General features: G+C 36.2%; 2 protein-coding genes across 2 annotated transcripts; one reads left to right on the top strand and one right to left on the bottom strand.

Moving 5' to 3' along the window:
* Nucleotides 1–1,057: 1,057 nt before the first annotated feature.
* Nucleotides 1,058–9,176, top strand: LOC123513561 (protein mago nashi homolog). The gene is made up of 4 exons (XM_045270795.1): nucleotides 1,058–1,214; nucleotides 2,243–2,301; nucleotides 6,583–6,776; nucleotides 8,484–9,176. Exons 1-4 carry the CDS (start codon nucleotides 1,127–1,129, stop codon nucleotides 8,581–8,583), a joined length of 441 nt encoding a protein of 146 aa, XP_045126730.1. The 5' UTR covers nucleotides 1,058–1,126; the 3' UTR covers nucleotides 8,584–9,176.
* Nucleotides 9,177–15,089: 5,913 nt separating this feature from the next.
* Nucleotides 15,090–24,621, bottom strand: LOC123513548 (cystinosin homolog). The gene is made up of 2 exons (XM_045270779.1): nucleotides 23,481–24,621; nucleotides 15,090–19,373 (listed from the first exon to the last, which is right to left on the bottom strand). The coding sequence occupies exons 1-2, from the start codon at nucleotides 24,399–24,401 to the stop codon at nucleotides 19,029–19,031; spliced, it is 1,266 nt and encodes a 421-aa protein (XP_045126714.1). The 5' UTR covers nucleotides 24,402–24,621; the 3' UTR covers nucleotides 15,090–19,028.
* Nucleotides 24,622–26,057: the final 1,436 nt, after the last annotated feature.

Raw genomic sequence — 26,057 nt, 5'->3', positions numbered from 1 at the left:
AGAGAAGTTCTCCCCTCATTGATTGACTGATTGATACTTTTATTGTTGCATTAAAAAGGAAACACAACAAAGGAAGATGAGAGACCTTTCCACTCATCCCTGGTCATAGTTTTAAGGGTAGTCTAACAAAAACAAAAACAGAGAGTAGAGAAAACAAGAAAATAGTAATACACAAATAAATAAATATTACAATCTGGGAACAAATTTGGGATCTTCTCATTGCAAAGTAATGGCTAAGTAATTTACCTAGATGCTGGTATTCTATATGGAATTTTCACAAACCACAAAAAAAAAAAAACTCAATCTAGTGTTTATATGTTAAAGATATCCACGGGAATTCGGGGATGAACGTTAATTCTACCTACTACAGTTATTGTAAACTAAATACCTGCAACCTTAGGTATTTTCACTTCTGTTTCTAATATACTCCTACATGCATATTGACCTATATTGAAATATTTCCCATTGGTGTCTTCAAGAACTAAGTACTAGTTTACCTTGCAAATCCCTAAAACTGTGTGTATCGTTTATGTTTATGTTATGTTTAGCAGGAATGAATTGAATCACTTTACGCTTCTTTAAAACGCTGAGAAATTATATTTCCCACAAAGTAGGATCTTTCATATGACACCTACCTACGGTATTACTAATGCATTAAAAACATACATAAAACGATGTAATTAAGCATGAAATAAGTGATGAAGATGGGGTCTGAGGAAGTGCTGTGAGCACAGAACCGCTCTTTATGAAGGACCACCTCCATTTACAGTAGTTAGCTCTTCTGGTCGCTCAACATCTTCGTGTGCTGATCGAGAAGCCTCCTTGTGACTGATGATCAAGGAATTTGAGTACATTCCATTCTATCTCCAAGCTGATAATACATGAAGAATGGCTTTCAGGCGGAAAGAGGGAAGAGCTTATTTGATAATGTGAACCATCCATGATGTAAGAAGGGTATTATTTGAGTAACCAGGGGAAACGTTGAGTTTTTATATAATTTCACTGCTAGCTGGAAGAAATCTTTTGCAGGAGAGTTGTTTGAGGACGAGAATGCAACAGGAAAGACCAAGATTATCACCTATCATCGTCATCATCAGCACCAGTGGACGCCTGAAGAGAGGAGAAAATGCCGGGAGACTTTTATATTCGCTATTACGTTGGCCACAAAGGCAAATTCGGCCACGAGTTCCTGGAATTTGAGTTCAGACCTGATGGTGAGTAAGTGACCAGTGAGATAGGTGGCTTAGAATGGCGGGAAGGTGGAGAAATGAAGGGTGCATTAAGGGGTCAGAGAAAGTTCAGCTTCACGTGTAGGGGAAAAAAAATATATGTAAGAATGTTTATGATGTTGTAATGCCTGTTAGGTGTTGTTTTAGGCCTATAGTGGATTGTTTTAGGTTACTTCTATGTGTTTGATGTGTTGTAGGGGGAGTTTCTGGGTGTTGGTTAGGTTAGGTTGAGTTAATGTCAAGTAAATAAAATACTGATGTTTTAAGCATATGGAGGGTTTTGTAGGCCTATTGAGGGTTTTAATGCTGCTTTTTTTTTATGTGTGTGGTTTTGGTGTCTAAATATTGTGAAGGAGTGGTAGGCTGGGTTTGGTCAGGATTGTAGTTTTCTTAGAATTAAGTACATAATAGGTTAGTAAGTACTTATAAAAACAGATGTAGTTGAATAATGTAGAAAAATAAATAAAAAAAAATTATCAGAAAAAAAAGGATATTTTCAATTTATAGATTCAGTTAGTGATATTAGTCCACTGAAAATTATATATATATATATATATATATATATATATATATATATATATATATATATATATATATAAGAAAAAGAATGTTAAATTAGTGTATTTCTATGTTAATTTTACCCTTTCACTGCAACACAAAACAGTTAGCAGCAGAAACAAAACTGTATGAAGTTTTGTAAGCATCTATACGAAAGTTAGTAATGAATTAGAATTCATTTTTTAACTTCTCTATAATGTGATTGGGTGTGGCTGTAGAACAAGTGAAGGTGTCTGAAAGTGAGTGATGACTAGGTTAAGGTGTGTTAAGTGGCAGTCAAAGGGTTAGTATGTCATAATGTAACCTGACACAGCTAAAGAAGATAAAAGAAACAAGATAGATGATGAATGAATGAGAGAAATAGAAAAAACAAAATAAAGAAAAAAGTTGTACAAATTACTAGTTAAATTAGGTAAAGTCTTCAGAGCTGTACTAATGATCCAACTGCTCCACAGGTAAACTCCGATATGCCAACAACTCCAACTACAAGAATGATGTCATGATCCGCAAGGAGGTGAGATGCTCCTTCCCACTGGTTTTGTCAGTATCCAGTTATTTTGCCCACATGCCAGTTCGCCACAGAGTCACTTCACCACAGGTCATTTCACCCCACACTGTGGAGTCATTTGGCCCACACTGTGGATTTATTGGTTACAAGTGATTATGAAAAGTTACAAAAGAATTGGAGACAAGGAGCACTGCCGATAATGTACAGAGTAGTAGCTATATGAAATATTTATGTGAAGCCATAGGACTGACAGGTCGTACTTGACTGTGAGTTCTATGAAGGATTGGCTGCTGGCTAAGATACAAAGACACAGTACAATACACATCAAGGAAGCCATAACTCAATAAGAGCTCAGGACATTGTGTGAATTATTTCCTAACTTTCTGAAAAATAGTGGCCAAATGTTTATTGCCATTTTTTAAGGAGTACAGGCAGATTTACAATCAATAAATATGTCAGGCATGGTCTGTCGAGTCAAAACTCTTAAGACAGACGTAATTAAAAATTATATGTAGTGAGAGCAGAAAAATAGTTTTACATAATATCTAACCTAGTTAGGGAGTAATCCTATTTCATTGTAAAGTTAACTTGCATACAATGTGCTTTTACCAAGGTAGAAACCTAACTAATACATTCTATAGTCTGATTGAGACCCCATATATACAAGCATTCAATAACAAAATATGAAAAGAAAAGGAAAATGTAATTATAAACAGATACACAGCACAAAGCATAGGTACAAGTTTATGCTAAATTTTGTTCAATCAAAATATGTTTCTTTATTTTGTTTTTATATGTTTGTTTGTTGAAATTACCAAGAAGTTTGATCTCGTTTGGCAGGTTGTTATACAAGTTTGAGCTGTTACATATGATGCTATTCTTATATATTGTAATTCTAAAGGTAGGGCATCTTAAATTTACATTATTTCTACTGGTATGAACAGGATTATCAATGACTGTAAGTTTGCAAATTAAGAGAAGCGTGAAGTATTTGTGTATGGAAACAATATTAAGAATATTTTCTAAACTATAAATATTTCTTGTAGAATCGTAATGTATTTACCTAGTTGTAGTTTTACAGGGCCTGGGCTTTATGCTCGTGTGGCCCTGTCTCCATATCTACACTTATCCAATCTTACTTTAAAGTATGCACACTCGTTGCAGACACTACTTCTTCATTCAAACTGTTCCATGTCTCAATACATCTTTGTGGGAAACTATACTTTTTAATATCTCTTACACATCTTCCCTTCCTCAGCTTCTTACTATGCGATCTTGTGCTTCGATTGGCATATTCTTCTCCCAGGATCAGATACTCATTGTCCACTTGGTCCATTCCATTTATCAATTTATAAACTTGTATGAGATCCCCTCTCTCCTCCAATGTTGGAAGATCCATAGCCTTTAGTCTCTCCTCATATGTCATCTCTTCAAGTTCTGGGACCATTCTTGCAGCATTTTTTTTGTAGTCTCTCCAGCTTCCTTATGTGTTTCTTTTTGTGAGGGGTCCACACTACTCCTGCATATTCCAATCTGGGTCTTATTATAGTACTTATCAGTTTCTTCATCATTTCTTTGTCCATATAGTGAAATGCTATTCCAATATTCCTTAGCAAATTATATGTCTCTCTGAAAATTCTATCAATATGGCTTGCCGGTTGATTATTTTCTTCCATAGTCACTCCCAAATCCTTTTCCTTTTTTACTTTCTCCAGTTCTACTCCATCTCCCATCTTATAGATTCCCACTGGTCGTCTTTCACTCTTTCCCATTTCCATGACATGGCTTTTGTCCACATTGAATTCCATCTCCACTTTTTACTCCATTCCCAGATCTTATTTAGGTCTTCTTGCAGTATTTCACAATCCTCTTTTTGCTTTATAACCCTGCAAAGTTTCGCATCGTCCGCAAAGATTTATGTAGCTCTTCACTCCTTTTGGCATGTCATTTATATAAGTGACAAAAAAGTATTGGTGCCAATACTGACCCCTGTGACACTCCGCTTTCTACTGCGCTCCACTTGGACTTCATATCTTTGACCAATGTCCTTATTTCTCTTCCCCTCAAATAATTTTCCATCCATCTCAATGTGTTTCCTTTTAAACCACCCTTCTCCTCTAATTTCCACAGTAACCTTGCATGTGGCACTTTATCAAATGCCTTTTTTAAATCCAAGTAAATACAATCAACCCATCCTCTCTCTCTTGTACCCTATCAACTATTCTAGAGTAGAAACTCAGTAAATTTGTTACACACGACCGACCTTTTCTAAAGCCAAATTGGTTATTTGATAGTAATTTGTTGTCTTCAAGGAACTCGATCCATTGTTTCTTTATTACTCTTTCACACATCTTGCATATTACACTAGTTAGTGATACTGGTCTGTAATTTAGAGGTTCTTCCTTCCTTCCGCTCTTATATATGGGAACCACCTCAGCTCTTTTCCATTCCACTGGTACTGTTCCATTTTCTATTGAGCATTTTATGATGTTGTATATAGGACTTGCTAGTTCTTCCCTACATTCTTTCAGTATTCTGCCTGAGACTTCATCCGGTCCCATTGCCTTTTCTTCATCCAATTCCTTCATTAATTCTTTTATTTCAAGCTTGGTTACTTTAATCTCTTCCATATAGATGGTCTCTATTACCCTGTGGTCTTTCAAATTTGGATTCCTTAGTAAAGACCTCCTGGAACTTATTATTTAACAGTTCTGCCATACTTTTGGGTCTTCCACCATCCCATTTTCTCCTTTTAACCTTTCTATTGTTTCTTTTTGTCTTATTTTTCCGTTTATGAATCTGTAGAACAATTTTGGTTGCTCCTTGCATTTTTCGACTATGTCCTTTTCATAGATCCTCTCCTCTTCCTTCCTCACTTTAACATATTAATTTCTTGCTATCTTGAAGTTTACCTTATTTACTGCATTTCTATTTCTCCTCCACCTTTTCCATGCTCCATCCCTTTTCTCCTTTGCCCTGGCACACTTTGCATTAAACCAATCTTTCTTTCCTTCTTCCTTAGGTCTATATTTCAGGACATATTCACTGACTCCTGTTTTGTATATTTCCAAAAATAAAAATATGTGTGTGTGTGTGTGTGTGTGTGTGTGTGTGTGTGTGTGTGTGTGTGTGTGTGTGTGTGTGTGTGTGTGTAATTCACCTCGGTTGCCTGCTGGTCATCCAGCCAGTCTTCCCTGTTACGGAGCGAGCTCAGAGCTCATAGACCGATCTTCGGGTAGGACTGAGACCACATCAACACACAACACACACCGGGAAAGCGAGGCCACAACCCCTCGAGTTACATCCCGTACCTATTTTTACTGCTATGTGAACTGGGGCCACACATTAAGAGGCTTGCCCATTTGCCTCGCTGCTTTCCGGGACTCGAACCCGGCCTCGATTGTGAGTCGAAGGCATAACCACTACACTACGCGGTGTGTATGTGTTTGTGTGTGTGTGTGTGTGTGTGTGTGTGCGCTCATGGATGCTCGTTCATGGTTAATATGTATTTATATAGATCCGTTTTTAAATTTGAATTAGTTTTAAAGGTCTCATTTCAATATTCAGCACATGAATATAAAGAATATTTCCTTTCAAATTTTTTATTGCTATCAGGTAAACACACAATTGGATAAACAGTATCCATTAATTCCCATGATCATTCTCCTCATAATCAAAGCATGACATGGAATGAGAGAGTGAATTTACTCATGTGTAGCCGGAAAGTCTTGTGGTGAATTGATTTGCTGGTGAAATGTCTACTGGGCAAATTGGCATGTGGGTGAAATAACAGTAAATTGTTTTGTCAATACTCCAAGTGATTTTGTTTTTCTCTGGTTTTTGTCAGTGCTCTTCTTCAGATGGTTTTGTTGATGCACCAGGTGGAAGAGAAAAGTTGTATATAAGTAAAATAACACAATTTAACTATGTACTTACAACCTTCATCATTCCCAAGATACACTTACAAAAACATAATGTAGTATTAAACTCAAACTTCCTGCCTGCTTCTGTATTTCCATCTTCCTATGGCCTAAAGTAATTTAAGAGGGAGGTTTCAAGACATTTATTTATCCCATTCTTTTTAGCTCTTGGACCTGCTTCGGGATTGTCACCTAAGTGAGCCTGTTTTGTTTAATTTTTGTTGCCCTTGGCCTTATTTCCCATCTTACATAAAGAAAATAGATATAGAATTAAAAAAACAGTAGTGGATAACTTCTTCCCTTCAGTCAGTAAGCTACATCTAGATAAAAAAGAAAGACCCATTAACCGACCTTCTACCCTGCCCAGGCATACTGCCACCGCTGCGTCATGGAGGAGCTGAAGAGAATTATTGATGACTCAGAGATCATGCAGGAGGATGACTCTTCCTGGCCGCAGCCTGACCGAGTGGGGCGGCAGGAGCTGGAGATTGTGATTGGCGATGAGCACATCTCTTTCACCACCTCCAAGATTGGCTCCCTTGTTGATGTTAATAGCTCCAGGTGAGATGGTGGTGGTGGTGGTACTTTGTTTTTTATTTAATTTAATTTTGTCTTTTTGTCTTTTTTTTGTCTTGTTTTTTTTCTCTTCTTTGTAGGTTTGTTGTATCTTTTCGTTTTTTTTTTATACTTTGTTGTTTTCTCTTATTTACTTTTCTATCTTCTTTTCTTGGTCATCTTTTTTCATTTTTATTCTTTTACTTTGTCGTTTTTTTTTTTTTCAGCTTTTCCTTTTTTTTCCTTTTACTTTTTTATCTCTTATTGTTACAGTGAAACTTCATTTTATAAATTTGATTAATTCCTGAAGGCCGTTTGCAAACTAAAATGTTCATGAACCAAAACCATAGGAATCAATGCAAAATACTTAGATTAATCCATTCTTGGACCCCAGGCTGCGTTTGAGAGGGTAACTTGGCATGCGCCCTGTGGTCCCTTCAGCACATATTCTCTATCAAACACTTTTGTGTGCCTCTCAGCTGGAATAAACAAAGAATTGTCATTGCTTTAATAATGGCATCTAACTGACAGCAAGATCTTCCTGACGACATTTACCATGCATCATTTGCTGCCCTTTTTGTTGCAATCAGCTGTGATGACAAATATGGCAGCCCAAACAAAAAATCTGGCAGAATCTCTTGACTCCTGAGACTTGCCATTACCACCAAAGCATCTTGGAAGTCATTTTTTTTCTTGTGTTCCACATTTGTAATAAAGTTCTTATTTTCTGTTGTTTTTCATGTGGATTAAGCAGCAGTAATCTTTTCAAGATGCTTTGCTGGTATGACTTTATTTCTATTATAATATGCTGAGGCTTGTTAACACCACTCACTAATACTTTCTTGGGAGGCATAATGAGGACCAGTTTAATGGAAAAAAAAAAAAAAAAAAAAAATAGTACCACAAGAAACACTTTAATGTGTGGTACCATGAGAACAACTGATACTCCATGTGACAGCATCTTGCCAAAGCCATCAACTCTGTTCATGGACCAACACAAAATTTGAAAAAAAAAAAAAAAAAAAAAAAAAAAAAATAAATAAATAAATAAAAAAAAAAATAAATAAAATAAAATAAATAAAAATAAATAAATAAAAAAAAATTTGAGAACTGATTTATTCGTGCACAGGGGCATTCATGAACCAAGGTTCCACTGTATTCTTTTTTTTCTGGATCTTTGTCTTCCTTTCAATTACTTTGTTCTTCATTTTCTTTTATATTTTCTCCTTTTTCCATTTCTTTCTCTGGCTGGGTTCCTTTATGTATATTGTTTTCTCTTATTGTTATTCCTCTTTTCTTTTCTTATTCATTTACTTCATCTTATTACTTTTATTCTTTTCCTGTTTTTCCCTTTCCTATCATATTTTACTTTTGCTTGTTATTTTTCTTCTTACTGTAATTTTTTTTTTTTCCTGTTTATATGACGTACAGATTCTTTTATGATATTCACCTCATTTTCTATCACCACATGAAACCCTTCTGGTATCACACTTGCTTATTCTCTTATCACATCCATCCATCACTTACCATATCCTTTCAGAGACTGACGTCTTAGTGGGCCTTTTTTTGTTTTATTGCTTTTGTTGCCCTTGGCCAGTTTTCCCTTCTTACATAAAATAAGAAAAAACTTCTGTATTAAAAAAAAAGAAAAGAAAAAAGAAAAAGAAAAAACTAGCACTTCTATCACAGTTCAATTTTCTCCTGCAACTTCAGGGATCCGGATGGTTTGAGGTGCTTCTATTACCTCGTCCAGGATCTCAAGTGTCTCGTCTTCTCCCTCATCGGCCTACACTTCAAGATCAAGCCTATCTAAGCTCACCATGGCAGTCCAAGAAAGATGTGTGGGTCTGTCGGGGGCTGGTTTTAAGGTGACACAATAACAGGCGCCTTTATTTTAGGGTTAGGATTGTAAGTGGAGGTTTTTAAGGCTTTTGAGAAGGTATTTTGATTGTGGACTCAAGTTGTGTAAGTTTTGTGTCCATTTTTCAGCTAATATTGATGGTTTTCTTTACTATAAACATTGTGGTGGTGTCATTTGATTATAATTTGTTTCTTTTTAATTCTTGTCGCCTTGTCATCTTATTTTTGCTCTTGGGTCTTTTTCTTGTTGGTTTTTCTTTTGTGTTATTTGGTTAGGATTTTCAATTTTCTTCTTTATTCTTACCTTCTCATATTCTTTTTCTTATATCTTTTTTTCCTCTTTTCTTTGGCTTCTCATCCTCCTTTTTTCCTCCCTCTCCTTTCCCTTCCTGGCAGGCCCCATCAAATGCCATGTTTGTCCCTATAGATATATCTAAGTTTTCTCCTTACCGTTTTTATCCATTATTGTATCATTCACTTTTTCAACTTGCATTGTCATTCCTTGTCGCAAGAAGACATGAAATAAAAGTAAGATTTTCTCATTAATACCTACTTCTTTTCCCTCGTTTTTCTTATTATTTGCATGCAGCTGTACACACATTGCAAGGATATTTCTCTCAAGTATACAACATGAAGGATGTTATAGTTTATATTTACAATCTGAAACTTGGAAGGACACAACCCTGAAAGTGATGGGATAGAAAGAAGAAGAAAACTCACCATATCACCCTCATAGACAAACTGCCCAAGTAATTTATTTGTGGATATTCTTGTACTTATAGTTTTCTCATCACAACTCATACCTACCAGTAGTATTAATTTCCTGTTAAGGCCTGTGTGGTGGTCTGAAACTCACCCCATCTTTTTTTTGGAGGATGCAACAGATTAATAATATTTTGATTAATATCAATGGGAAAATTTATGAGTCACGAGCAACTTGAGTTACAAGCACCATCATGGAACGAATTAAATTTGTAACTCAGGTACCAATGTACAAAGAAAAGTAGCTTGTCTTTTTTCTATCTAAACTCTCTCAAAACTATAACTTACTTAGGCAATTTGTTTATGAAAGTAATTATGTGAAGACTATATATATACACAGATGAACAGATATGATCACTGTTCTGTTAAATCTGCAGCCACTTGGTAAAGGAAAACACTGCATTATCATGTCCTATTAAAGATATTCATGTATATATTCTGGCAACATACTGTTTCATGTACGAGTATATATTCTGGTAACATACTGTACAAGATTCATAGGTACACATTTTAAACTATCAACAAGTTTAGGAGTCACCAGTCAAGTAACACACACGACCTTCCACTGTGCAGGGCATACTAACCTTGAGTCTGGTGTGCTGAGAATCAATGGTCAGGTTTTATCAGATCACTAGCTAATTGTTAGACTTCAAATTAAGGTCTGTGAGCTTAAATGTTTTGCTTTTGTTCCTACTGGTTGATTTTATAAGCCAAGTTTTCATGGGTATAGAGTTCATATAAAGTAATCACTAGTCTTGAAAACACCGATGGAAATCCAAAATAACTTTCAAAAGAGCTTAGTCAAAGTGTACAAGCCTTACTAAACTCACTCAAATAAAAACACCCCTGGAATCTCCAAGAACTTCCAACAAATGCTCATAAAACCAAATAAAAAAACATCCAACTTGAAAATCTAAATAACTTCCAATATAGCTTGTTTAACCCTTTCATTGTTATTTCACAGCCCTTTCTTTAACAACTAATCACTGATACATTTCTTGTTCTATACCCACACCTAAACATTACAGCTAGAAACTGCAAAATCTACTCTTATAATCCCTGTTGTTCCTGCAGATACATATAAAAATCTCAGTTATTTATTGTTAAGAATTGTTACATATTGCAGGCTTAATGTGACATCCAGGAACATCTAAGCATACAGACCTGAGGGAAGCACAAAGCACAGTGATGGACAGAATATTACTTAACTTCTGATCACTAAACACCACTTCTTGCTACTCCTAATACAAACTAAGGCATAAGTACACAGCTCAAGCCTCCCTTCCCTCCCTCACACAAACTATATCACTGAGCTACCCACCTACATACCCAACACACAATCATTATCACATGTGAATTCCTGCTATGCGATTCTTCCCCTATCAAGAAATACAGTCATGTATATTGTTTTCACACACATGTTCCCTTTGCTTCAATTTTTTTTCTTCTCAGATCAAAGTAAAAAAATAGGAGTAATAACACTGGTCTACATTTTGAAACACTGCTCTCACATCAGACTGTTTTCAAAGGCCACAGATGTTTATTCAGCTTCTAGTGGATGTTTTCTTCTCAGTGATGCAAAATTCTTTTTAAGCTATCACTACAACTATGAAAACACCCATTGAAAATCACAAAAACCTTCACTAGAGCCTGTTAAACTAATCACTACAACCATGGAAACATCTGTTCAAAACCCCAATAACTTCCAACTAGAGCCAATTAAACTCATAAGAATCATGAATCTTTGGAAACTTTATGAACTCCCATTAAAACCTGTTAAGTGATGACAACCATGAAAACACGCATTGAAAATCTCAGTAACTCCCACTAAAACCTGTCACAGCATTGCTAAACTCATGAAAATATCTTTAAAAAATATATAAACCACCATTAGAATCTATTACACTATAACAACCATGAAAACACCCTTGAAAACCCCATAAACTTTCACAAGAGCCCATAAAACTATCACTAGAATTATGAAAACACCCTTGAAAATCTATGAACATCCACTAGAGCATGTTAAAAGAAAGACATGATAGAGAGCCCTTGTTATAGCATCACTGGAATCATGAAAACACCCCCAGAAACCTTCACAACTTTCATGGGGCCCTGTCAAAAAGCAGTCAAATGATACAGAAACTTAATAATATAACCCATGATTTGCATTCCATTCACACTAGTCAATATAATCTGATATATATATATATATATATATAAATGAATAAATATATATATATATATATATATATATATATATATATATATATATATATATATATATATATATATATATATATATATATATATGCCTCTATATAACATATAACCTTAATACAACTAGCTAGGTAGTATTATGCATCTCAAAAGTATGAAATAAGTACAGTAAACCCCTGACATTTTGAAGATGGAGGAAAAGTAATTTTCATCATATCTAGTAATTAACAGTGATGTCATTCAGCTCAGCCAGGTTGCTATAGAAATAAATGTAGTTTTAAAATTAGCTTGTTTTATGCAATGGTTGCTAGCAATGTTGCTTAGTATTATTAAGTCATTACAAGGACGTCATTCAGTAATATGGCTTAAAACAATTCAATTTAGGTTTCCTGTTTAAACAATTCTATTGAAATTTCCTGTAGGATGATACAACTGTTGTTGTATTCTGATTGTTGGTGAGGTTGTTTACTTATTCCAAATTGTTGTAATGGAGATTGTGATACATATTGAAAAAACTTTATAAATCTATTTAGGATTGAGAAAATGAGCTTATTGTTTATGTAGTGATAATATGGGAGAATCTCAATGCTTATTTCTAATTCACTCTAATTAAAACTTTTAAGGAAACCGTCCGGTGGCCATGGTATCGAAAAATATGAAAAATATCGAAAATCCCCAAACCACCTCCAGAGCATCCCCAAACATATGGCAACATAGTGATGGAGTATTTTGGGTAAATAAGCTAAAATATGTCAGGTATTTAAAGTTTAAAGGGCCCCTGCCATGCCCACCATAGCCTGGGGCTTCCCCCCTCCCCACTCTCTGTACCATAAATGATGATAATAAGCATGGAAAAAGCCATGACAAGTGGTTTCTTTGGTAAGGAAAGGTGGACGCTGGTAACTTAGTACTATGGTGTACACAGGAACACACCCTCTCCCCTTCCATTTCAATGTCCATGTGACTGCGATGGGAGGAGGATCTATTGAGTATCTTGCCCGTTATTTCACACCTTGCAAGCCACAATCCAGCCTATTTTACCAGCCTTTTTTGCCATATGAGTCTTACAGAATATTCTAAACATGCCTAAAAAGCATATGTGATGCACATGGTGGTGTATGAGCACAAAATATCCAACTCAAATAAATGTACAGGCTCATAGAGGACGAAAATGACATCTCTGGGGTTTTTTGCCTTTCTCTCAGTTTCCACTTTTTATCATTCAAATCGTATCTTCTCCCACATTTCTCAACGGATTTTCAATTTTGAGGTATCATTTTGAAGCTCAATGAAGCTGCTACATTTCCATCTCATAGAATTTGGAATTTTTTTCTAAAGTGCCGCAATATAATTTTATATAAAAAAAAAATAAATAAAAAATTCATAATGGCCATCAAAATAAAAAAAAATCAAAATTCTATGAGATGGAAAGTTTTGTTATACCACATACTTCATATCCGTACTGGCAAAATTGAAATCTGTCCTCTGGTGACAAAGTTTATAGGAATTATTATTTTTTATTTATTTTTTATTTTTCATGCAGTTATTTATGGGTCGATTCACTTGTAACTACTCAACTAACATTGTGTAATAAACATCTATCAGCGGAAAAAAAATTACCCACGTACCTCTTTATTTTCGACTTTTCAAAAACCTCACCAGACGGTCTCCTTAAATTGTTGAATGCTGGGATTGTCTGTAGGGTTAAAATGCCCATCATATCACTAATCTCTATGCCAAGGATTTACTGTGCTGAATATGTAAGTACAGAGATCTTAATGGAAAACGCTTGGCAATGTGATTATCGAATGTACAAATATTTCGACACACTACAAGTTTCAGTGGGAAAGGCTGGACTATGTGTGTCTTTCCCTACAACAGCTGATGACAGATTGACACAACCATGAAAGCTTGAATAAAAACTGTAGAAATCTTTGTCCATAATAGAGAAATCGAAGGAAACATCACAGTTTTGCTATGTTATTTAAATGAGAAATGGAGAAAGTGAGAACAATACAATCAAATTTTACTGTGGTCAATTTCATGTGCACTGGACAAGATGAAAACAAAATAAATCTGACAGCTGATAATAAATGAATGAGACAATTAAACTTTATTATTATCATCTTTTTGAGAACTGGGCAAAACAAGAACGATAAAATCTTTCTGACAGCCGCTAACAAATTGAAGAGATCAATAAACCTTGTTATTGGCGGTTGAATGAAAATTGGACAAGACAAGAATAATATAAACCTTATTATATGTCACCGTTAAGAGGACTGGATAAAATGAGCACAGTATAAATCCTTCCAACAGCCAGTGACAAATGAAATACACCTGCACACTTCCTTATTGTCACTTGAAAGATTGCGTCATGCCCTTATTAAACTGTCATGACCTACTATAAGAAAGATTCCCAATTATATCAATACTTCACCTACACAGAGGATGAATGTTAGAAATATGGCAACAAATCATACCTCTCATTCATACACACACACATACACAAAAAATAAATACTACAAATAAGAGATATAACGCTCCTTAATCTGTTATATATGTGATTACTTCCACATGCGTCTATACTTGCCTACATCAATCTAAAGGCTATCGGAAAGACATCAACAGGGTCGTGTGTACAAAGGGATTCAAGCTGCAGATCTACAAGAGATTCACAAGATGTGCAGGGTGTGATATGCTTGGCTTGTACTGCTAGGATGCAAGATTAGGTTAGGTTGCATTAGATTAGGTTAGTGCTGATATGATCATTTGTTGGTTATATGAGTATTCATAAGGGTCAGTTTGGGTTAAGTTAGTTTATATTAAATTACATCAGGTCAGCTCAGGTTTGGTTAAGTTAGTGTTGGTTTATTTAGGTTAGGTTAGTGCTGGTATGATTAGGTTTGATTAGGCAAGTATTTGGCTGGGTTTGTGTAGGTAAGGTTAGTTTGGGTTATGGTTGGATAGGTTAGGTTAGGTTGTGTCTGGCTGATTCTGGTGTGTGTGTGTGTGTGTGTGTGTGTGTTTATAATTTACACAAGGTTCTGTTATGTAAACATTTGGTAGGTTAGCTAGAGTTTGCAGTGATGAATTTAAGTTAGGTTAGCATTTGGTTGGGTTTGTATGTTACACTAGGTTAGGATAATCTTGAGTAGGTACAGCTGACCTTGCACTAATGAGGTTACATAATTAGGTTAATTTAGGTTACATTAGGTTAGCAATGTGTAATTTTGTTAAGTTAACAATGATAAGATAAGGTTGTTAGGTGGGTCTGTATCAGGTTAGTAATGTTAGCATAGGCAAGGTTGGGTTAGTTAGGCAAGGCTGAGTTAGCTAAGGTCATTAAAGGTCAGCTTAGGTTTATAGCTTCTAACTCCTACCAGTTCCTATAAACATTTCTTATGAAGCACAGTAATTTGCAGTGCTTCACTCCATAATATTTACAAATGTACATGAGTGAGGATTTTTAATTTACTTTCATCATGTTACAGTATTTATTCACTAAGTTACTTGATAAAACTGAGCAGAGCAACTAATAACATATATAACGAGTGTCAACTTTGGCGTAACACTAGTAACATTTTTAACAGAGGAGAGAAGAAAAGTGCTATGCTCTCTACTAAAAACATAATTATGGATTCCTCATAATACCATGATACGAGTTTCATCATAAATGCCAATACTAATACAAAAAGACAAAAATAAAGATAATACCAAGAAATAGGATGTAGAGTTTTGCAGCAAGAATAGAGATAAATAAAAGTAAATACAAAAAGGCCTCCTGTTATGACACATTTTTATCATAAATAATGACAATAATATAAAAGAGGCAAAAATGATAATAATGCTAAGAAATATGATGCCAAGGTTTGTAGCAAGTATAGAGAGATCAATAAAAGTAAATAACATAATAAGAATTAGTTACAATAGTGTGTGTCAGTTTCATTATAAATAATATCTAAGAAAGCTGTAATAATCATAATAATACTTTGGTAAGGAATGTTATGCTGTGAAAAGTGTAAAGAGAAATATAAATAAATAAACAATAGGGTAAGATTTCTGATGCAGTGAGGTGGAGATTGAAAGTTCAAAATTAATAAGAATAACTACAACATGCAAAAAAATTAAAGCAAACAAAAATAAAGCTTCTTGATACAGCGAGGTGGAGAATGAAACTTTACAAATAACATGATGTGAAAAAAAATCAATAACACTAAACCAAGAAACATTACAGCAAATACAAAGAATATCAAGACAGACTGCTGATAATACTACAGTGAGGTGACAATCTGAATCTCATCATCTATAACACCAAAACAAAAAAGAAAAAGAAAAAAAGATATCAATACTACTAAACTATGGAATGCAACATGTACTCTGTGACACAAACACAAAGAAAAATACTAACAAATCACTACTAAATGAAATAGCAGTCACATCTCCACTATATATAACAAAATCTTAAAGCATAGACAATAATACTATACCATGTCATTAGTGTGTGGCAGTAACTATGGCAGGTGAGGATGCCAAGACATGGTAAAACTGCCTGACTGATGCTCATTTATTAAAAGGCTTATGTGTTATTGTCCTGCCTTGAAACATGCTGTAAGTTTATCTCATTCCTACTGATTGAGGCTTTTACTCACTGTCTGGTCTACATATTCTCATCCTGCCTTGATATATGGTGAACATATGCCTTATTCCAACTATCACAGACTTGTACTTTTACTCACTAACCTGATTGAGCCTTCAAACACGCTGCAAATTCACGCTATTCGTGCAACTATGATCCATTAAGACTGTATTTCAATTTCACTGATCAGATACTTTTATAAAAGAGTTCTGGTGGAATTAATTTAATACACATTTTAAGATACACAACATCATTCACAGGCAGAGTTATTATTGCCATGACCTCAAGTATTCCTTAATTCTTGCCACACACCTGTTAACAATGTTTAATGCTGAGTCACTGTATGCTACACAAAGTCAGACTCAAGGCAGCTGGGTCACTTGTCACAGCTCCCCTGGTCACGTCTCTAAGCCAGGAAGACCATGCTGAGTCTTTGATCCTCAGCTGTGCATTGTTACCAAATCAACACCAATGGAAGCCTCAAGTAGTGGGATGGAATGCTTGGAAATACACATGTTTATTTCAGTCTCCTTACTTTTACTCTGTGCTCATATATGTAAGGTTAGGTTAAGCTATGTTAGGTTAGGTTAGGAAGTCAGATTATGTTGGATGAGTTAAGATTTGGTTGGATAAAGATTAGGTTAGGTTTGGTTAAGTTAGGTAAAGTTATGCCATGTCAGATATGTTAGGTATTGTTAGATTATAGAGCTTAATTTACATTGAAGTTGCATTAGGTTATGTTATCTCAGGTTAGGTAAGGTAGTGATGTTTCTGAAGTAAATATAATGTTCCTTAACACTATAATCTGGCCTTACTTTACTGACCAAACTTCCCAAATTAACATTAGGAGTAAACAATCGTGAATCAGGTCAATGTATCATCAAGTTTCTGAAAGATAATATTCATAACACCCTATTACTTATACCACCAGAGGGTAAAAAAAAAAAAATAAAAAATAAAAATAAAAATAAAAATAAAAAAAATAAAAATGCAGTTTGATCTTAACTATACACTGTACTGATATAAGACTGAGTTAGTGTATCAAGTGGTGTCTCTTAATAACACTACCAAAAACTTAATACATACTACGAAACACTTAACAACCTTCTGCTCTTACTTAGAACAGTGGAAACTAAAACCACAAATAGAAGTGATTAGACTAAGATACATCCCATTTGTCAATCAGTCAAGTCAACACAGGTAATATCTTTGTGATAATAAAGATAACCAAGTGTTGTATTAAAATGTTGTTGCAATGGTATCTCTCTCTCTCTTTCTCTCTTTTAGTTCAGTTTACCTTTCACACTATTTTTCTGTTTAATTATACTGTTTTCAAGTTGCATTTTGATTAATTAGTCTGTCCCCTGCAATTTTAACATTTTGATCTCATTTTTTTTCTTTCTTTCTCTAATATAATCTACCGTAACTTTTTTTAAGGATAGGTTAGGTAACATCAGGTAAGGTATGTACATACACACATGTACGCACACACACACACACACACACACACACACACACACACACACACACTCCAAATTCACCCTCTTTATATATCTTAATCCTTACCAAATGGCAACAATAACAAATAATGAACAAACAACATAACAGTCCAAAACCATCATCACTTGCATAAAAAAAAAAAGTGCAAATATAACATATAGAAAAAGGGAGAGAAAAAGGGAAAAAAGGTCAGGTCTCGTTATGTACATTTCACCAAATGCTCACTTTTCTAGTTAATAAAAAGAAGAAAAGAACAGACCATATAATTTACATTTCAATAGACTTCCAAAACATTCTCACATGCAATGAAAAAATGATTAATACATAAGAAAAACTCAAGTCTTATTTTCAGACATAAGAAATAAGAATAATAAAGAAAAAGAAGAAAAAAGTCTTATTATATAATTCATCAAACTGAAAAAAAAAAGAATAAAGATCACATTACATATCACATACCTTACCAAACTTCTACTTCTTTAGAGCTAATGATAAAAAACAACAATAATAACAACACTTCAGGTATCATTCCTCACCAATCTTCAGAATAATCCCAGTGAGGCAAAAGAGAAGACAAGTCAAGGTAAGAAATTCAACACACACAGCATCTTGAGTCAAGGTACTAGACACATCTTTGGCTTGGAGACTGGAGTGACAAGAGCAACAGCTACACTCCCTCTTCCTGTATGAAAAAGGAGGCCCAGATGGGAAGGAGATAGGACAAAAAGAGAGAGGGGGAAAGAGGCAAAGGAAGATGACTGAGAGAGAAACAGAAGATAAAGGAAAATATGATGATAGAGGAGATATATAGTGAAAGAGAAGAGGAAAAGGAGGATAAGAGAAAGGACATTAGAAGGGGAAGAGTGTGAAGGTGTAAGGTAAGAGAGAGATAAGATTGTTTAGCAAAGGAAAATAAATCAAAGAGAAATAAAACAGACAAAAAAGATGAGAACCAAGAAATAAGACAATGAAGAAAATAATTAGGTAAAAAACAAAGACAGTCAGGAAAATTGTGAAGAGGAACAAGGAAAAAACAAGAATAAAACATTGAAAAGAAAAAACAAGACATGAAATAACAAAGACTGAGCAGAAAAAAACTATGCCCGGTAACTCTTAAAAGACGATTCAAATGAAGGAATAGATGATAGAGGCGAGACAGTGGAAGATGAAGATGGGAGGAGCGAGCTTTTGAAGGACGAGGAGAAAGTGGACGAGAGGAAGGAGGTCCTGAAGGTTGACGAAGACAGGGAAGAGGACAAGGACGAGGACGAGGGAGTAGCCGGGAGTCAATGGATGCTCCCTGTCGCTCCGTAATCAACTGAGGAAACGGATTCAGTCAAGGAGCTGCTGTGGGTTAACTGTGGAGAGGCTAGGAGGTTACCATGATACCCACTGCCGTCACCATTCCCCCGGTACAAAATATAATGCTGGATCATGAAGAAGATGTCAAAAACTACTGAAAACAGACCCAAACCAAACTTGGTAGGGTCGCCAAAGATGGAGCCCCAGTCGTGGTAGTTGTAAGCGAGGATGAACATTTGCGCGATGGACAGAGTGCCACCAGTGAAGTCCAGGAGGATGTTGCCAATGCTCCAGCCTGATGTGCTCTTTCGTTGGTAGTTGTAGTAAGCCTGTGGGGAGATAAATGAAGGGTAGATGATTGTAGTGAGTCTTTCTTCATCCTCTTTTGTCTTGCTTTCCTTTTCTAACTTCCTCTTCTTTTTCTTTTAATCTCTCGTTTCATTACTATTCCACCTCCTCCTATACTCTATCACCCCAATTCTGTTATTTCTCTTTTCTAACAACCTTACCCCTCCCTTTCTTACTTTTATTTTCCTTCCCTCCCTCCTTTCTTTTTTCTGACTGTGGTGAGAGATGGGAGGGCAAGAGAGATTATATAAGCTGTAGTAACCCTGTAGTGAGATGCATGAAGGTAAATGATTGCAGTAAGTTGTGGTAAGATTATAGAGAGATGAATGAAGGGTAATGATGGTAGTAAATTGTAGGAAGACTGTGGTGAAAGATGGGGAGGAGGAGAGGGATTATATAAGCAGCAGTAAGTATTTAGTGAGATGCATGAAGGATAAGTGATTGTAGTAAGCTGTGGTAAGACTTATGAAGTGAATAGAGGGGAGATGATTGTAGTAAATTGTAGAAAGACTGGTGAAAGATGGGAGAGGGAGGGGGGTAAGAGGGATTATATAAGCTGTAGGTTGCCTTTAGTGAGATGAATGAAGGATAAGGGATTGCAGTAAGCCTGTTGTGAAATGAATAAAGGGTAAATAATTGTTTAGTAAAATTGTGGTAGACGTGATTAGAGGGTAAGACAGAAGAAAAATGAGATACAAAGGGAAGATAAGTTAGAGGAAAAGTATATGCTAGATCAGAAAAGAGAAAAAGAGGAAGAGAAGGAAAATAAGAGGTGCAAAGGGAGAGACAAGATTAATAGAAAAGGAAATAATATGTAGAAATAGGATAGAGGGGAAGAAGACCTAGAATATCAAAGAAATGAAAGATAAAAAAGACAAAAAAAGAGGAAGTTAGAGAAGGAAGTAAGACAATATGAAGCCAAGAGAAGAGAAAAAAGACAAAAAAGGATTAAATGATTATAAAAATAAGAATATAATAGAGGAAGAATAGGAGAATGAGAAATAAAACCAAACTTAAAAAAAGGGATGAGGATGAAAGAAAAGAAAACAAATGAAAAAAAAACAAGAATAAAAGTTGCATTAAAAAAGATTAGAAGGCTTAAGTAGTCTGAGTTGCCTTGGACCTCATCTCATCTTTAAAGTCACATTAGTAAGCTCTCAGTCTATCTAGATAAATATGTACTGAGGAGAATGCAGGTCAGATCTTCTCTTCTGTAGCATCAATTCTGTCCTCCCAAGCTTACCTATGTAAATGTGTACTGAAGGGGGAGCTGATTAGAAAGCACCCAAGGAGAGGAAGATAAGCCAGAAAGTAGGCATGACAGTGTGTGGTTAGATAAGGATTAAACTGATTAGAGAGAGAGAGAGAGAGAGAGAGAGAGAGAGAGAGAGAGAGAGAGAGAGAGAGAGAGAGAGAGAGAGAGAGAGAGAGAGAGAGAGAGAGAGAGAGAGACTAAACTTAATCCAGTAAAAACATGGTTAGATAATAAATAAATTAATATAAGTCAGTTAATATAGAAATGACATTACTGATAAACTCAAGTCTACACAAAAAGATAATGCAAAGCTAAAACAAAAACAAGTAAATAAAATCACAACATTATAACTATCTCTATCCTGTAGAAACACAACTTAATACTAAAAAGGTATACACCATGATAAAATAAGGTAAAGGCACACACATACATACACACACACACACACACACACACACACACACACACACACACACACACACACACATACACACACCCACCCACACACACACATACTGCAAGAAGACCTAAATAAGATCTGGGAATGGAGTAAAAAGTGGGAAATGGAACTCAACGTGAACAAAAGCCATGTCATGGAAATGGGAAAGAGTGAAAGACGACCTGTGGGAATCTATAAGATGGGAGATGGAGTAGAACTGGAGAAAGTAAAAAAGGAAAAGGACTTAGGAGTGACGATGGAAGAAAACAATCAACCAGTAAGTCATATTGATAGAATTTTTAGAGAATCATATAATTTGCTAAGGAATATTGGAGTAGCATTTCACTACATGGACAAAGAAATGATGAAGAAATTGATAAGTACTAAAAGTAGTGTCTGCAACGAGTGTGCATACTTTTAAAGTAAGATTGGATAAGTGTAGATATGGAGTTTAAATGAAGAAGTAGTGTCTGCAACGGGTGCATACTTTTAAAGTAAGATTGGATAAGTGTAGATATGGAGACCACACGAGCATAAAGCCCAGGATCTGTAAAACTACAACTAGGTAAATACACACACACACACACACACACACACACACACACACACACACACACACACACACACACACACACACAAAATAAACTCAATCCTTTACAAACTACTACTAAATAAACATATATTATATGCAAATACACACCATTAAAATAACATGTCAAGTATCACACCTGCAGAATAAACACACATGTACACTCATACAAACACACACACACACACACACACACACTGTGGAATAAATACACACACACACACACACACACACACACACACACACATAGGGAGAGAGGGGATCTGATACAAGTTTATAAATTGATTAACGGAATGGATCAAGTGGATAATGAGAAATTGATTCAGAGAGAAGAATATGATATTAGAAGCACAAAATCGCATAGTAAAAAACTGAGGAAGGGAAGATGTCTGAGAGATGTTAAAAATTATAGTTTCCTGCAAAGATGTGTTGAGACTTGGAACAGTTTGAGTGAGGAAGTGGTGTCAGCAAAGAGTGTGTATAGCTTTAAAGAAAAATTGGATAGGTGTAGATATGGAGACGGGGCCACACGAGCATAAAGCCCAGGCCCTGTAAAACAACAACTAGGTAAATACACACACACACACACACACACACACACACACACACACACACACACAGCTAAATTAGGTTCTCATCTTGAATCTCCCTCAATCCCCATATGTACATCTTCATGTAATGCTATCCCCCCCATGGCGCAAACCATAAACAACCATAAACAGCTAAGTTAAGGTTCTAATCTTAAGTCTCTCTCAATCCCCATATGTACATTTTCAGTATGTATGTACTGCAATTCTTAATAAACCGTATTATTATTATTATTATTATTATTATTATTATTATTACACACGCACATACACACACAGTAAGAAGTGGAAATTGGAGTTCAATGCCAAGAATTGTCACATAATGGAACAAGGAAAAAGCAAAAGAAGATTGGTACAGAACTATCTGATGGAAGAGGAACAAGTACTGAAGACTAAAGAGGAAAAAGATCTGGGAGTGATTATACAGAAAAAAATCTGAGCCCCAAAAAACACATAACTAAGCAAGATATTTGGATTATCATATAAAATCTTGACTAATATAAGAGTGGCATTTCAATTCATGGACAAAGATATGATGAAAAAAATTCTGACAAGCATGATACGTCCAAAGCTACAATATGCAGCTGTGGTGTGGTCTCTGAGCTCTAAAAAAAAAATATAAGAAGATTAGAATGGATACAGAAGATTGCTACAAAGATGGTGCTGGAACAAAAGGATCTAACATAAGAAGAATGGCTGAAGGAAATGGTATTACCAACCTTACAAGATAGAAGAGAATGAGGAGACCTAATAACAATGTACAAGATAGTCAATGGCATTGAAAAGATAGACAAGGAAGACCTGGTGCTGGTGACAGAAGAAGATAGAAGGACAAGAGGTTATGTACAGAAGATCAGGATGATGCAGTGTGTGAAGGATATTAGAAAATACAGTTTTCCACACAGAATGGTGGAAAAGTGGAATGCATTGAATAATTAAGTTGTTACAGCACACAATGTGCATAACTTAAAAAAAAGAAAAAAGATAAATGGAGACATGGAGACAGGATACTATGAGCCCTGCCTGAACCCTGTACAATACAACTAGGTAAATAAATACACACAATACAACCTCAGTGCAATTCTCACCATAATGTGAGCCATTAACAATTAATATATTCTCAAAAGTTTCCCTAAGTCTATTGTTAAACCTCCCCCTATTCATTGTATATTTTCAGTCTCTACTGCAATATAAACTATTCATTACTATTACACACACCTGTGGAATATACTTGATGAGGGTGATGAAGAGCTTGACATAAGAGACATAGTAGAGGAAATCCAGCCACTGCACCACCACCGCCGCACCGAGCACCACCATCACCCCTGTCACCAAGGCTATGACTCCTAGAATCACCTTAGCAGTCTTGGACACATGCTGGTCACCTCTCTCGTACACGCAGCACTGGAAGACTTGAATCATGCAGGCAACAAAGGCGTGAACGGAGAAGATGACGTCATTTAGCTGCACCGGGTTGACACCATAAGGGTGCCGGTGGAAGTACTGGGCCTGTATGATGGAGCTCCAGTACAGGCAGATGTTAAATACACTGTACATAAAGAACCCCACAACATTAAGAGAGAGGAAGTCAAAATGGAAGCCAATGACACTCCTTCGTCTCCAGTTGCTGTATGTCTGTGGGTAGAATGACACAGACCAGGCCACAAAGTAAATCCAGCCCACCACATCGCTGAAGTAGTCCAGCTCCTTGGAGTGAGACACGAACACACGCACATACGCATTGGACACATCAGTCATATTTGGCGGGGTAGCATTCACCACCAAGGTTGTGTGGCCAACTCCTGAGGGCTCCAGCGTGATGGTAAAGCTCTGATTAGCACTCCCGGGAGTTAAGGTTATGTTAGGCACCTCCTTCAGTATGTCATCCCCGTTTAGAGCGAAAAACAGTGTTACATTCTCTAGCAACACTCCAGACTTGGAAAGAGTAACATTATCAACACTGGTGAACTGCAGAGCCACATCTTGAGTGTTGAATGTACACTTGCTGGCATTAATTGCTACTTCACTCATTACCCCCTCACCTGGGGACCCCAAGGCTACAGGTGAGACCATCAGCAGAACACCTGTTACTAGGAAAATTACCACCAGGAAATGTTGCGCTGCGTACGTGGCTGCCATGGTGCTACGAGGCGTGCTGTGGCTCCTGCGTGTCCTGCGAGCGCTGCGGGGTGTGGGTATGGGGTGTGTGCCTTGGTCCCAGCACGCCACACGCTCATACTGCAGCGACGGTCATGAAGGGAGAGAGAGGAGTGGCCCAGGTGTGCTGCCCCGCCCCACCCTGTCAGCTGATTCACGTAAACACTGCCGCTCTCTCTCTCTCTCTCTCTCTCTCTCCAGCCCTGTCCCGCCTCCTCCCCCTCGCTCGCCTCTGGCTCCACTTACTTCTACTACTACTACTACTAATACTACTACTTCTACTACTACTACTACTACTACTACTACTACTACTACTATTATAAAACTACTACTACTACCACCACTACTACTACTACTACTACTACTACTACTACTACTACTACTACTACTACTACTACTACTACTACTACTACTACTACTACTACTACTACTACTACTACTACTCCTAATAATAATAATAATAAAAAATAATGATAATTAAACCATTGTTAGAATTACGAAAACATCTCTGAAAATCCCAAACAACTTCTACTAGGCTAAAAATGAGATAAGACACTGACAACTGCTACAACCAACATTCGTTCCCTCGTTTCGTCATTATTCTGTCTTGAGACCGGACGGGGAATTAAGATGATGAATATAAGAATGAAGTAAAATCAAGGAAGCTGCATGAAGTCGTCAACCCAACACATGACAAGCCCCTTTTTATTAATTGCTTTGTTCTCTCACCAAAACTATTTCTAAGGCTACGGGGATGATTAGCTGAGTTTTCAAGTGTGCTTAATCAGTTAGTAACGCAACAGTCTTATTAATCTGTCACTACGACCATAAAACCTTTATAAACTCGTCCTGCTGCAAGCGGAGCCTCTTAAAAGCAGTGAAGATGCATCTCAGAAATGGTACTCAGTGATGTGGTTGGTTGGCGGCTTTGTATCCGTGGTGACGCAATGATGAGTGACGGTCATAGCATCGAGACTCACAATAACACAGGACCATTGTTCCCTGTTGTGGTTGTGTGATGAGATAAGGGGTTCGAGTGTGTGCGTGAGTGGGTACGTACGTGCGTATGTCGTTGGTGTTTCATGGAGTAAGAATGATTAATGGTTTATGACTTTTATGACTGGTTAAATTTGCATTTTTTTTTTTGCAGCTAGACAGATAAGTGAATCTGATTTCACCTGTGTGATGTACTTGTATCCATGGCAACTAGAATTCAATAGTCTACCAAATACAAGTGTTGTGTGGAGTGTATACACGCAAGTGTTAGAAGGAATCTCATTAACAAAGGAAGATCTCAGTTTAGATAGAGCTCGCGCATTTCTACTATTATTATTTTCTTACTATAATTTTTTAGTAGTAGTAGTAGTAGTAGTAGTAGTAGTAGTAGTAGTAGTAGTAGTAGTAGTAGTAGTAGTAGTAGTAGTAGTAGTAGTAGTCCCAGCTGTTTACATTTGAAAGAGGCTGATAAGTAGCACAGAAATAGTGAAAAATGAACAGGGCTGCAGTTACTATTCCCTCTAGAAATCGATAAGAACCACAATCAAACCATGTGATGAACAAAGAAAAAAGTAACAGTGATAATAAGTAAATTGGCCGCGTCATTGCGGGAAGGTGCCATGAAGTGTGTGTCGCTTCAGC

The sequence above is a fragment of the Portunus trituberculatus genome, chromosome 36 (assembly GCF_017591435.1).
Source record: "Portunus trituberculatus isolate SZX2019 chromosome 36, ASM1759143v1, whole genome shotgun sequence".
Lineage (NCBI taxonomy): Eukaryota > Metazoa > Arthropoda > Malacostraca > Decapoda > Portunidae > Portunus > Portunus trituberculatus.
The sequence above is the reverse complement of the archived record's forward strand: the minus strand, read 5'-3'. Positions and strand labels throughout refer to the sequence as shown.

Excerpts from the sequence above, each read along its gene's own strand:
- LOC123513561 (XM_045270795.1), top strand. The coding sequence starts at position 1,127 with ATGCCGGGAGACTTTTATATTCGCTATTACGTTGGCCACAAAGGCAAA. Across the intron at positions 1,215-2,242 it reads ATTTGAGTTCAGACCTGATG|GTAAACTCCGATATGCCAAC; the intron begins GTGAGTAAGTGA and ends ACTGCTCCACAG. Across the intron at positions 2,302-6,582 it reads ATGTCATGATCCGCAAGGAG|GCATACTGCCACCGCTGCGT; the intron begins GTGAGATGCTCC and ends TACCCTGCCCAG.
- LOC123513548 (XM_045270779.1), bottom strand. The coding sequence starts at position 24,401 with ATGGCAGCCACGTACGCAGCGCAACATTTCCTGGTGGTAATTTTCCTA. Across the intron at positions 19,374-23,480 it reads TCATCAAGTATATTCCACAG|GCTTACTACAACTACCAACG; the intron begins GTGTGTGTAATA and ends ATCTCCCCACAG.